Source organism: Pan paniscus, chromosome 4, assembly GCF_029289425.2.
Source record: "Pan paniscus chromosome 4, NHGRI_mPanPan1-v2.0_pri, whole genome shotgun sequence".
NCBI classification, from domain to species: Eukaryota; Metazoa; Chordata; class Mammalia; order Primates; family Hominidae; genus Pan; species Pan paniscus.
This window is the reverse complement of record NC_073253.2, coordinates 73,015,360-73,028,640: the sequence shown is the minus strand read 5'-3', so window position 1 is coordinate 73,028,640 and position 13,281 is coordinate 73,015,360. Positions and strand designations below refer to the sequence as shown.

The 13,281-nt window shown below is 40.5% G+C and overlaps 1 protein-coding gene across 2 annotated transcripts in view; it reads right to left on the bottom strand.

The window, feature by feature from the left end:
* Positions 1–13,281, bottom strand: part of NUP155 (nucleoporin 155) — an 87,588-nt gene that overhangs the window by 20,533 nt on the left and 53,774 nt on the right. For both annotated transcript variants that reach the window (XM_034960156.3, XM_034960158.2), the window contains exons 21-24: positions 10,994–11,091; positions 5,186–5,316; positions 1,563–1,754; positions 140–278 (exon numbers count right to left, since the gene is read on the bottom strand). In XM_034960156.3, coding sequence (XP_034816047.1) covers positions 140–278; positions 1,563–1,754; positions 5,186–5,316; positions 10,994–11,091 — 560 coding nt within the window. The remainder of the gene's footprint in view (positions 1–139; positions 279–1,562; positions 1,755–5,185; positions 5,317–10,993; positions 11,092–13,281) is intronic.

Genomic DNA, 13,281 nt, shown 5'->3' with positions numbered 1-13,281 from the left:
CGTCCTTTCACTCGGCCTCTGATGCTGAAAGAAGATTTGCATCTGGAAAGTGGCTTTTCATCATTAGCTTGCTTCATTCATACACTATTGTTTGTCTTTTGAGTTGAGTAAAAGATACAAGAAACATTTTATTTCTCACCTTGTCTATACTGAGCACAAACATTGGAAAGGTCCACTTGATTGCTAATTTTTTGATATTCCTTTAATGATTCCCTTAACATTCTTTCTTTTTCAGTCTTATTTTGAACTTGTCGGGAACGCTGGAGAAGCTCATTTGCCTAGAAGAGGAGATAACAAGAACTTAAAAATATATAAAATCAAGCAGACAGATGATGCTGTCAACTAAGTTTTAGTCTATGTCTAAATTTATATATGGTTATTACCATTAAAATGAAAACAACTCTACAAACTTACTTCTTAATTTTAGGCAGAAAAGTTTTTGACCAAAGATTCCTAGCTATTCTTAATTCCTCTCCCAAATATGTTAAGCAAGAGAACTTTTGTCTGGTAATTCTCTTGCCTAGTCAATACATTATTGGGCAGCAGGCAGTCCATGCGACACTGATTTATTTATTTTTTCCACCTGTAGGAAAGGATCAATAAAAATGCCCCCATTAACTCTAATTCACTAAAAGATTTACTTGAAGTTTTAGTACTTTTCCTTAAGCTAAGGAGATAAATTATTCCCTAAATTTCCTTAATTTCTAAATTTAGTGATTTTTCTTAATTTCTCACCTTTGGTTTTTTAATATGGCCTAGAAACACTATCAAAGATTCTTTATGGGCCAGGCGCAGAGGCTCATGTCTATAATCCCAACACTTTGCAAGGCCGAGGCAGGAGGAGGTCAGGAGTTCAAAACCAGCCTAGACAACATGGTGAAATCCTGTCTCTACCAAAAATATAAAAAATTAGCCAGGTGTGATGGTGCACACCTGTAATCCCAGCTATTTGGGAGGCCGAGGCAGGAGAATCACTTGAACCTGGGAGGTGGAGGTTGCAGTAAGCTGAGATCGTACTCAGTCTTAAAAAAAAAAAGAGAATATTCTTTACGAAAAACTTAAAGGAGGTCTGGGCATGGTGGCTCACACTTATAATCCCAGCACTATGGGAGGCTGAGGCAGGAGGATCACTTGAAGCCAAGAGTTCAAGACCAGCCTGTGCAACAAATCAGAACTTGTCTCTATAAAAAACAAAAAAATTGGCTGGGTGTAGTGGTGCACACCCGTAGCCCCTAGCTACATGAGAGGCCTGCTTGAGTCTAGGACTTAGAAGCTACTGTGAGCTATGATCACAGCACTGCACTACAGCCTAAGCAACAGAGTGAAACCCTGTGTCAAATAAAGAAATAAAAATATTTTTAAAAAGGAAAGCTAAGCTTAAAAGAGTATACACAGGTTTTAAGAAGCCACATATTCCAACCCCTTTCTTAGATGAGGATTCTGAGTCTAGGAGAGGTTAAGAGATCTAACTGACTGAGGTCCTATATTAAGTGAAACAAGATGGTTCATCATACATGATACCTCTTATAACAAACAATGAAATAGGTAATAAAGTATCATACCTTAGAACAAATTGCATCATCAGTGCTATATAGAAGTGGGCAGATATCCTGTAAATGTAAACTAATGCCATCAACAGCGGCATTATCTCTGATGTAGCAGTTGATAAGAGAAGCAATTAATGCCCCTGTGAGTTCTTTGTCCCTGATTACAAGATCTTTAAAGGTGGTGATCTTCAGCTGCTCTTGAAGTTCCTAGGAGCATAAAACTTTTCTATCACAATTATAGAAATACCATATTTCTAAACATAATGAAATTATTTTAATAAATTAAAATAACCTAAATATTAATAGACTCTATAATTGAAAAGCGAAAATATACTAATTAGTAGAAACAAATTTTTGCGAACTTACATAAAATCATACAGAGTTGGAAAAGAACCTACAGTAGATCTAGTCCAAAACTCTCACTTTCCAAATGAGAAAAGTAAAGCTTAAGTAGAGCAAAAACTAGAGTCAGATCTCCTGGCTTTGGTTATAAAATGGAAAAAACAATCACTTGGCTATATTTGAAAATCTTGGGCTTACATATTACTCCTTCCTAAACACTGTTAGAATTCCATTATTCTAGGCCTTATAATAATATTGGAGTTTAATCTGTATTGTGAACAAATCTGCTTGTCCAAATGAAGCTCTAAAGTATTGATTTACACTATAGTAAAAGATTCTGTTAGTGATGTGACTGCTATCTCTTTTTTCTAAATTCAAGGAAATATCCAAACTGTGTTAAAATTCTTGAACAAATCTTTAATTTGCATTCATTGAGCATGCCATTGGTGATGTAAGGAAGAGAGCTTTGAAGATGGATCACAAAAACATACCCAGGATAAAAACCTACCTACAATATATTTATCACTCAATAAAACTCAAAACTATTATTCTACTTGGTATGAAAAAGATAAGTTTCATAATTAAATATATTAGCTTGAATTTTTAAAAATAAAAAACAGTATGTGTTTAAAAGAAACAAAACCACCAACAAAAGCCACACTATTCATTGGACACTAGTGGAAAGAATTAGGAGACTGCCTTCCAACGTTGAAAAATGGTATATGAGAGTCAAAAAGTAAGTGTTTCAGAGTAATGAAATATCCATACAGGACAAGGAAAAAAAATTTTTTTTTTTTTTTTTTTTTTTTACAGAATTGCAGCTAGTAACTGGAGAAGGAATCACAGATTTAAAATATTATCCTTTTGGTTGGGCATGGTGGCTCATGCCTGTAATCCCAGCACTTTGGGAGGCCAAGGCAGGTGGATCACCTGACGTCAGGAGTTCAACACCAGCCTGGCCAACATGGCGAAACCCGGTCTCTTACTAAAACTACAAAAATCAGCCAGGCGTCGTGGCACATGCCTATAGTCCCAGCTACTCGGGAAGCTGAGGCAGGAGAACTGCTTGTACCCGGGAGGTGGAGGTTGCAGTGATCTCAGATTGCTTCACAGCACTCCAGCCTGGGTGACAGAATGAGACACTGTCTCAAAAAAAATAAAAAACAAACAAACAAATAAATAAATATTACCCTTTTGTAATCCTAAATGAAATAATAAATTCCAGCAATGATTATCAATGGACAATTAAAGTCTGATGGAGAATTCCACAATGGCAGTATTAGGCTTACTACTTGAATCCAGCAATTCATCTTAGTATAACTAAAAGAAGGACAACGAAACCTTTTGTATCTTCTAACAGTCTGATGAATAAACCACTACCTATGAAGTATTCTATTCTTCCTCAAAAAAGGACCTGACCTGAATCAAGCCTATATAATAAACTTTCATTTTATAGAAAATGCAGGAGATAGAGGAAGAAGCTCGCTACAAAGAGGATTTTAAAAAAAAGCCTTAGAATGTCCTTAGAATGCTGGACATTCTACTGGATTGATGACTGGATTTCTACAAGGCAACAGCAAGGAAAAGAAAAAGAAGGAAAGACTGCTTCAGACTGAAACAGATGAAAGAGAAAAACAAATTCCATGAGCAAACCCATTAAACTGTTTAGATCCTGATTTGAATGAACCAATCTGTAAAAAGACATTTTTAAGACAGATTTTGCTATCAAATATTGACAGTTAATATTGGTAACTATCCAGCCTAGGAGATACGGTGAAACCCCATCTCCACAAAAAAAAACAAAAATTAGCTAGGCGTAGTGGTGTGTGCCTATAGTACCAGCTACTCGGGAGGCTAAAGTAGGAGAATCACTGGAGTCCAGAGAGGTCAAGGGTGCAGTGAGCTGTGATCATGCCACTGCACTCCAGCCTGGGTGACAGAGCGAGACACTGTCTCAAGAAAAACTGGTAACTGATCATGACATTGTTGTTGTTCAAGGAACTGTCTATTTTTTTTAGAAACACAGTATCTTGAAAATGCTGAATGAGTCAAATGTATATGGGAGTTACAGTTTTTGCTCTACTTTTGTATACGTTTAGAAATGCTCACAATTAAATAAAAGGTAAGAATAAATTTCCTCTATATATTCTATCTAACATTTAGATTAATGTTGATTATCCTTATCCTTAGAAAGGATTCAAATGTGAACATCAAAAGAAATATGAACCATTTATTTCCTACAGTGATAAATATCTTCCTTTAAAGTAGGAGCAGTTGCCGGGCATGGTGGGTCACGTCTGTAATCCTAGCATTTTGGGAGGCTGAGGCGGGTGGATTACCTGAGCTCAGGAGTTCGAGATCACCCTGGGCAACACGGTGAAACCCCGTCTCTACTAAAATACAAAAAATTAGCTGGGCGTGGTGGCATGCACCTGTAATCCCAGCTACTCGGGAGGCTGAGGCAGGAGAATTGCTAGAACCCGGGAGGTGGAGGTTAAAATGAGCCGAGATTGCACAACTGCAGCCTGGGCGACAGAGTGAGACTCCATCTCAAAAAAAAAAAAAAAGAAAACATAAAATGAAGTAGGAGTGGTGTATGTGTGTGTGTGTGTGAGAGAGAGACAGGGTCTCACTCTGTCACCCAGGCTGGGGTGCAGTGGCACCATCATGGCTAAGTGGCGCCTCAACCTCCCAGGCTCAAGTGCTCCTCCCACTTCAGCCTCCCAAGTAGCTGGGACTACAGGCATGTGCCACCACACTTGACTAATTTATTTTTTATTTTTAGTAGAGATGGGTCCTGACATCTTGCCCAGGATAGTCTTGAATTCCTAGGCTCAAGTGATCCTCCTGCCTTAGCCTCCCAAAGTGTTGGGATCACAGGTGTGAGGCATGGTGCCCAGTCAAGAGTATTTAATTTAGGTTGTTGGGCCCTTTGAAATTATAAGCAAAAGTCTGTGTGTCCATGTCGATATGCATTTCTTTAAGGGTAGTGAGAGATAGCTTTTTTCAGATTCTCAGAAGAACCTGTAGCTCAAATAAAGGGTAAAGTCCACTGTTTTAAAAAATATGTTTTGTAAAGTATGACTTCATTCACATACCCACAAGTAAAAACTTGTGGCTTTGAAAAAATAGGTCCCCCAAGTTGGTACGCTTTTGTGCCATCTTCCCATAACATACTAACTTCATCATAACTTAAATGCTTCCCAAAATAATCCCCTCCAAAGCCAAAATACTCATCCAAAAAAATCCAAACATAGTATTAATGGTATAATCATAAAAAAATAAAAAAAACTTACCTTCTGAAGTTCTGCCACAATGACAGTGAATTGATGTTCACAAAGAAGTTTCCATAAAGCCAGAGCCTGATATGATTTTCGAACCAACTGCTGAATTGCCTGAAGTGAAATCTTTTCACTTAGTTGAGCCTCTAATGAGAAAACAAAATAAATTATTATAAAATAACATAGGTTAAGTTGCTTTATTTCAAATAAAAACTGTAGTTAAGGTTGAAATCCCTGTTGTTTTCTTCCTAGCCCCCATTAGAGGCAACCATGATAATCAGTAGTATTTATGTTTTTATCTTCTCCGTGTGTGTATATATATATGCTTCTGTGTTTGTGTAGGTACACATAAACCATGAAAATATTGCTGTGTGGCTGGGCGCGGTGGCTCACGCCTGTAATCCCAGCACTTTGGGAGGCCGAGGCAGGTGGATCATGAGGTCAGGAGATCGAGACCGTCCTGGCTAACACGGTAAAACTCGGTCTCTACTAAAAACATAAAAAATTAGCTGGTGGGGGGGATGGCGGGTGCCTATAGTCCCAGCTACTCGGGAGGCTGAGGCAGGAGAATGGCGTGAACCCGGGCGGCGGAGCTTGCAGTGAGCCGAGATCGCGCCACTGCACTCCAGCCTGGGCGACAGAGCGAGACTCCATCTCAAAAAAAAGAAAAAAGAAAAAGCGATGGTGTATTTGTTAAAAATACAGAATTTTTTTTTTTTTTTTGAGATGGAGTCTCGCTCTGTCGCCCAGGCTGGAGTGCAGTGGCGCGATCTCGGCTCACTGCAAGCTCCACCTCCTGGGTTCACGCCATTCTCCTGCCTCAGCCTCCCAAGTAGCTGGGAATACAGGCGCCCGCCACTAAGCCCGTCTAATTTTTTGTATATTTAGTAGAGGCGGGGTTTCACCATGTTAGCCAGGATGGTCTCAATCTCCTGACCTCGTGATCCACCTGCCCTGGCCTCCCAAAGTGCTAGGATTACAGGCGTGAGCCACCACACCCGGCCCACCATCGCTTTTTCTATTCAGTTATATGTTCACAGACTATCCACACTGATAAATATAAATCTAGTACATTTATTTTCACTACTGAGTGTTCCATCATGTAAGTATGCTACAATTTGGCCCATTTTTCACTTGGAGGACATTACACTGTTTCTAGTATTTTGATAATAAAACAATGATGCAATAAATATTCTTAAAGAACATCTCCTAGAAAGCACAGTCAAGTTAGTCTAGGACTGAGTTTCTCAAACCCTAGGTCAACATGCATTGGCGAGTCATGAAATCAATTTAGTCAGTCATCATAGCTTTTTGCTCACCCCTCAAATATAGAAAGTAGAAAATAATTCAAAAAAGAAAGAAATATCAGAGTATAAAACAAAATTATTTCAGGAAAATCTATTTTAGTTTGTGTGTATGCTTTTAAACATCTGAGTCATAATGTAAGATATATTTCTTCTTTTTTTCCCCGAGACGGAGTCTTGCTCTGTTGTCCAGGCTGGAGTGCAGTGGTATGATCTCAGCTCACTGCAACCTCTGCCTCCTGGGTTCAAGCGATTCACCTGCCTCAGCCTCCCGAGTAGCTGGGATTACAGGCACCCGCCAGCATGCCCACCTAATTTTGGTATTTTTTGTAGAGGCAGGGTTTCACCATGTTGGCCAGGCTGGTCGCAAACTCCTGACCTCAAATGATCTGCCCGCCTTGGCCTCCCAAAGTGCTGGGATTAAAGGCGTGAGCCGCCGCACCTGGCCATGTAAGATATATTTCTTACTGTGGGAAAAAGTTTGAAAAAAACTCCTCTAAGGGTATATACCTAGAAGTGACAAAATCAGCTTTAAGAGTATATGTTTAGCTTTTACCGGATATGATCAAATTGCTCTCCAAAGCAGTTGTTTCAGTATGAACTGCCAGCAATTCAAATGCTCCTATTTGTACAAATCCTCACCAATGTTTAGTAATGTAATCTCAAAGCCATACTGAAATATCATTAGCTGCTCAGAAAAAAAATTTGCTAAATGGTGGCTGGGCACAGTGGCTTAGGGCTGTAATCCTAGCACTTTGGGAGGCCGAGGTGGGCGGATCACTTGAAGCCATGAATTTAAGACCAGCTTGGCCAACATGGCAAAACCCCATCTCTACTAAAAATCCAAAAATTAGCCAGGTGTGGTGGCACATGCCTGTAATCCCAGTTACTCAGGTGGCTGAGCCACGATTATCGCTTGAACCCAGGAGGTGGAGGTTGCAGTGAGCCAAGATGGCACCATTGCACTCCAGCCTGGGCAACAGAGCAAGATGCTGTCTCAAAACAAAACAAAACAAAAAACAGAACAGAACAGAACAGAAACAAAATTGGAGGACAGGCAAACAATTTCAACATTTTTTCAAAAAGAGAAAAAATTTAAGGCCAGGCACAGTGGCTCACGCCTGTAATCCCAGCACTTTGGGAGGCCGAGGCAGGCGGATCACAAGGTCAGAGGATCAAGACCACCCTGGCTAACGTGGTGAAAACCCGTCTCTACTAAAAATACAAAAAAATTAGCCAGGTGTGGTGGCGGGCACCTGTAGTCCCAGCTACTTGGGAGGCTGAGGCAGGAGAATGGCGTGAACCCAGGAGGCGGAGCCTGGGCGACAGAGCAAGACTCCATCTCCAAAAAAATAAAAGAGAGACAAAAAATTTAAAAGATAGTAAAAAAGAATTTACAAAATGATGAATAGAAACCTAGGGTCCTCAGTAGGGAAGAAAGTAACTTGGGACAAAAGTAAATGGTTGAGTGTTAACTGAGAAAGTTCTACTGGCCAGACGTGGTGGCTCACGCAAGTAATCCCAGCACTTTGGGAGGCCGAGTTGGGCGGATCACCTGAGGTCATGAGTTCAAGACCGGCCTGGCCAAAGTGGCAAAACCTCATCTCTACTAAAAACACAAAAACTAGATGGGTGTGGTGGCACACGCCTGTGATCCCAGCTACTTGAGAGGCTGAGGCAGGAGAATCGCTTGGACCTGGGAGGTAGAGGTTGCAGTAAGCCAAGATTGTGCCAATGCACTCCAGCCTCGGCGAAAAAGCGAGACTCCATCTCAAAACAAACAAACCAGAAAGTTCTATCACGGCCAGAAAAAGTAACTCTAACCCTAACAATGGAAGGCAAAAGAACTTAGAAAAAATTAAATGGCACAAAAAGTTCATGCAATAACTTATTATTGTTCTAACTTGTATCTGGAATAACTGAAGATTATGAGCACTTTTCAGTTGCCTTGCTCTTTCCTTACTTGTTACTACTTATAATTGATAAAAAGCACAATGAAATATTTGATTCATATTTTTAGCTCTATAAAAAGGCATATTACTAATCATTAGGGAAATGCAAATCAAAATCCCAATGAGATGCCATTCCACGTTCATTAGGATGGCTATATATAAAAGGACAGAAACATGACAAATGTTGGCAAAGATGTGAAGAAATTGGAACCCTTGTGCATTGCTACTAGAAGTATAAAATGCTGTGGCTGGACAGGCGCAGTGGCTCACGCCTGTAATCCTACCACTTTGGGAGGCCGAAGTGGGTGGATCACCTGAGGTCAGGAGTTCAAGACCAGCCTGGCCAACATGGTGAAACCCCAACTATACTAAAAATAAAAAAATTAGCTGGGTGTGGTGACACATGCCTGTAACCACAGCTAGCGGGAGGCTGAGGCAGAACTGCTTGAACCTGGGAGGTGGAGGCTGCAGTGAGCTGAGATCGCACCATTGCACTCCAGCCTGGGAGACAAGAGTGAAACTCCGTCTCAAAAAGAAATAAAGATAAACATAAACATAAAATGCAGTAGCTGCTATGAAACAGTATGGCATTTCATCAAAAAAATTAGTAATAGAATTACCATATGATATAGCAATTCCACTTCTGGGTATATACCCAAAAGAACTGAAAGCAGAGACTTTAATTTGTATTTGTTCACCCATGTTAATAGCAGCATTATTCATGATAGCCAAAAAACGGAAGTAACTCAGTGTCCATCAACAGATGAATGGATAAAGGAAGTGTGGTATATGTGCACATATGCACATATACACAATAGAAATTACTCAGTCTTAAAAAGGAAGGAAATTCTGACACGTTACAACATGGATGAACCTCGAGGACAGTATGCTAAGTGACATAAGCCTGCCACAGAATGAAAAATTTGATTTCATCCTAATAGGGTACCCAGAGTTGTAAAATTCAAGAGACAGAAAGTAGAATGGTGGTTGCCAGGGACCTAGGATAGGGGAAAAAAATGGGGGGTTATTATTTCATGGGTACAGAGTGACTTTTGGTGTTTATTTTTTTTAAGACAGAGTCTTGCTCTTGTTGCCCAGGCTAGGGTGCAATGGCACAAATTCGGCTCACTGCAACCTCCGCCTGCTGGGTTCAAGTGATTCTCTTGCCTGGGCCTCCCGAGCAGCTGGGATTACAGGTGCCTGCGCCACCATGCCTGGCTAATTTTTGTATTTTTGGTAGAGATGGGGTTTCAACATGTTGGCCAGGCTGGTCTTGAACTCCTGACCTCAGGTGATCCACCTGCCATGGCCTCCCAAAGTGCTGGGATTACAGGTGAGAGCCACTGCGCCCAGCCCAGAGTGACATTTTTGGGGAAGATGACAAAAGTTCTGGAGATAGATGTTGGTAATGGGTACATAAAATGAATATACTGAATGCCACTGAACTGTACACTTAAAAACAGTAAAAACGGGCCAGGCGCAGTGGCTCTTGCCTGTAATCCCAGCACTTTGGGAGGCTGAGGCGGGCGGATCATGAGGTCAGGAGATTGAGATCATCCTGCTTAAACACGGTGAAACCCCGTCTCTACTAAAAATACAAAAAAAAAAAATTAGCCAGGTGTGGTGGCGGGCGCCTGTAGTCCCAGCTACTCGGAAGGCTGAGGCAGGAGAATGGAGTGAACCCAGGAGGTGGAGCTTGCAGTGAGCCGACATGCCACTGCACTCCAGCCTGGGTGACAGAGTGAGACTCTGTCTCAAAAAAATAAATAAATAAATAAAATAAAGTAAAAATGGGGCCGGGCACGGTGGCTCACATCTGTAATCCCAGCACTTTGGGAGGCCGAGGCGGACGGGATCACCTGAGGTTGGAAGTTCGAGACCAGCCTGACCAACATAAAGAACCCCGTCTCTTCTGAAAATACAAAATTAGCCGGGCGTAGTGGCACATGCCTCTAATCCCAGCTACTCGGGAGGCTGAGGCAGAAGAATTTCTTGAACCCAGGAGGCAGAGGTTGCAGTGAGCCAAGATCACGCCATTGCACTCCAGCCTGGGAAACAAGAGTGAAACTCTGTCTCAGAAACATAAACAAATAAAAAGTAAAAATGGTAAATTTTATGGTATATATATATTTCACCACAATAAAAAAAAAACATAATGAAATAGGTGTGTATCATGTTTTCTGGTGGAGGAAGGAACAAAAATGTATATGCTAAAAGAGATAGGGAAATATACAATATCCATATTATCCTACTTTCCCAATCACACTTTTTTTTTTTTTTTTTTTGAGGCAGGGTCTCATTCTGTCACCCAGGCTGGAGTGCAGTGGCATGATCTCAGCTCACTGCAACCTCTGCCTCCCAGGAAGAGGTGATCCTCCCAACTCAGCCTTCCAAAGTGCTGGTATTACAGGTGTGAGCCACCACCCCGGACCCAATTACACTGATATTTTAATTACAAATATTTGTGTACAAAGTACATCTTACTAAGAAAGTCCATTGTTTTCTATTCAAGTAATAAAATTTTACTGAGGTCATGTACGCTTAACTGATGAGAAGCAATAATTTACCATGAAACTTCCTCTGCAGTTCCTGTTGCATTTGCTGGGGATTTCCGTTTTCAGGACGCATGAATCCTATCAGCCTCTGCTGCACTTTAGCAGTAGTACTGAAACAGAAATTGCAGAATGTGTGTGTTTATAACAGCTTTATTGAGATATAACACATACAGTACAATTCAAACATTTAATGTGTTTACTTTTTTTAAATAATTCATAAGGTTGGGCAACCAACACCAGAAGGGCTGATGGCCAGAAAAAATTTATGACACAGACTAAACAGATGCTACTTAAAATGACTGAGATTAAATCAATTAAATGACTGAGAACATCAGCTATAAATTTTCCTAATCTGTAGAAAAAAAAAGATCAAGTAAAAAGAGGGGGTAAAGGAGAGAAAGGAAGGAAGGAAATTACGGAAGAGAAGAAACAAGCTAGATACAAAAGAGTTAATATGATTCTCCAAAGAGAATGGGACAGAAGAAACATAGATTGAGTATCCCTAATAAAAAAAAAAAACTAACATCTGAAATGTCCCCAAATCTGAAACGTTTTGCACATCAGCATGATGCTCAAAGGAAATGCGCACTGGAGCAATTTCGATTTCAAATTTTCGGAATGGGGTGCTCAACCTAAGTATAATGCAAATATTTAAAAATAAAAAAAAACGTGAAAGCCAAAACACTTCTGGTTCCAAACAGTTCGGATAAGGGATATTCAATGTGTATCACAATACATAAAAAACGAGAGAAGAAAACTGATCAAAGCCAAGACGTTCATTCTAAAGGCTCACTGAGAGCTGTAAAGAAGATATACCTAAAGACATCATGTGACTTTTGAATTTCGGTAACAAAAAGAAAAAAACACAAAAAAATTTCAAAGTAAACACTAAGTCACTTACAAAGGAAGGAGAATCATACAGATAATGTACTTTTTCATCTACAACATTAAACTTTGGGAAGAAAATGGTGCAAAATGTATACGAAGATCTGAGAAATGGTCTATGATCTTAAAATCCCACATTCATTGGGCAATAAAAACGAACAAAGCATGAATACATCCTACCACATAAATCTCAAACATGAGCCCCCAAAACACACTAAGTGAAAGAAGCCAGACTCAAAGGCCACACAGTATGATTCTGTTTATATGACATGTCAAGAATAGGCACATCTACAGAGATAGAGCAGATCAGTAAGTGTCTGGGGCTAAGAAGTGGGAATGGAAAGTGACTGCTAATGGACATGAGGTATGTCTCCTAGATAATGGAAGTGTGCTAAAACTGGACTGTGGTGATGGTTGCACAATTCTATGAAATTTACTAAAAGTCACTGAACTGAACATTCAAAATGAGTAAATTTAGTGGTATGTAAAGTAGATCTCAAAAATCTGTTTAAAAAATTTCCATAGTCAATGAAACTAATGTTATAGGAATCCAAGGGTTGGTCGAAATTAGGACATGTATTAACTCTATTGTTAAAGGTAAGGGGGGAAATGATATGATCATCTCTGTAAAATGCAGTAAATACATTTGACAAACTCACTTATTGAATATGGTAAGCATATTCAATATGTTAAATATATGAATATGTTAAACATATTCAATAAGGGCTGAGTGCGGATGGCTCATGCCTAAAATCCCAGCATTTTTTGAGGCCAAGACAGGAGGATCACCTAAGCCCAGGAGTGCAAGATCAACGTGGGCAAAACAGTGAGAACTTGTCTCTACAAAATGTGAAATAAAAAAATTAGCTGAGCATGGTAGCATGTGCCTGTAGTCCCAACTACTCAGGAGGCTGAGGTGGGAGGATCACTTGAAGCTGGGAGGTCAAAGTTGCGGTGAGCCGTGATCATGCCACTGCACTCCAGCCTGGGCAACAGAGTGAGACCAGTCTCAAAAAAGAAAACCAAAAAACACCTCAAGTAAGGGTGGATGCAGTGGGTCATGCCTGTAATCTCAGCACTTTGGGAAGCTAAGGAGGGAGCATAACTTGAGGCCAAGAGTTTGAGACCAGCCTGGGCAACACAGTGAGACCCAATCTCTGAGAAAAATAAGAAAAAATCAGCCAGGTGTGGCAGCACACGCCTGTAGCCCCAGCTACTCAGGCGGCTGAGTCTGAGATTGCAGGGAATAATGATCACATCACTGCACTCCAGCCTCAATGACAGAGCAAGATTGCCTAAAAAAGAAAAAAAAAAGAGAAAAGACAGAGATAAGTGGCAGGGCGCAGCGGCTCATGCCTGTAATCCCAGCACCTTGGGAGGCTGAGGCGGGTGGATAACCTGAGGTTGGGAGATTG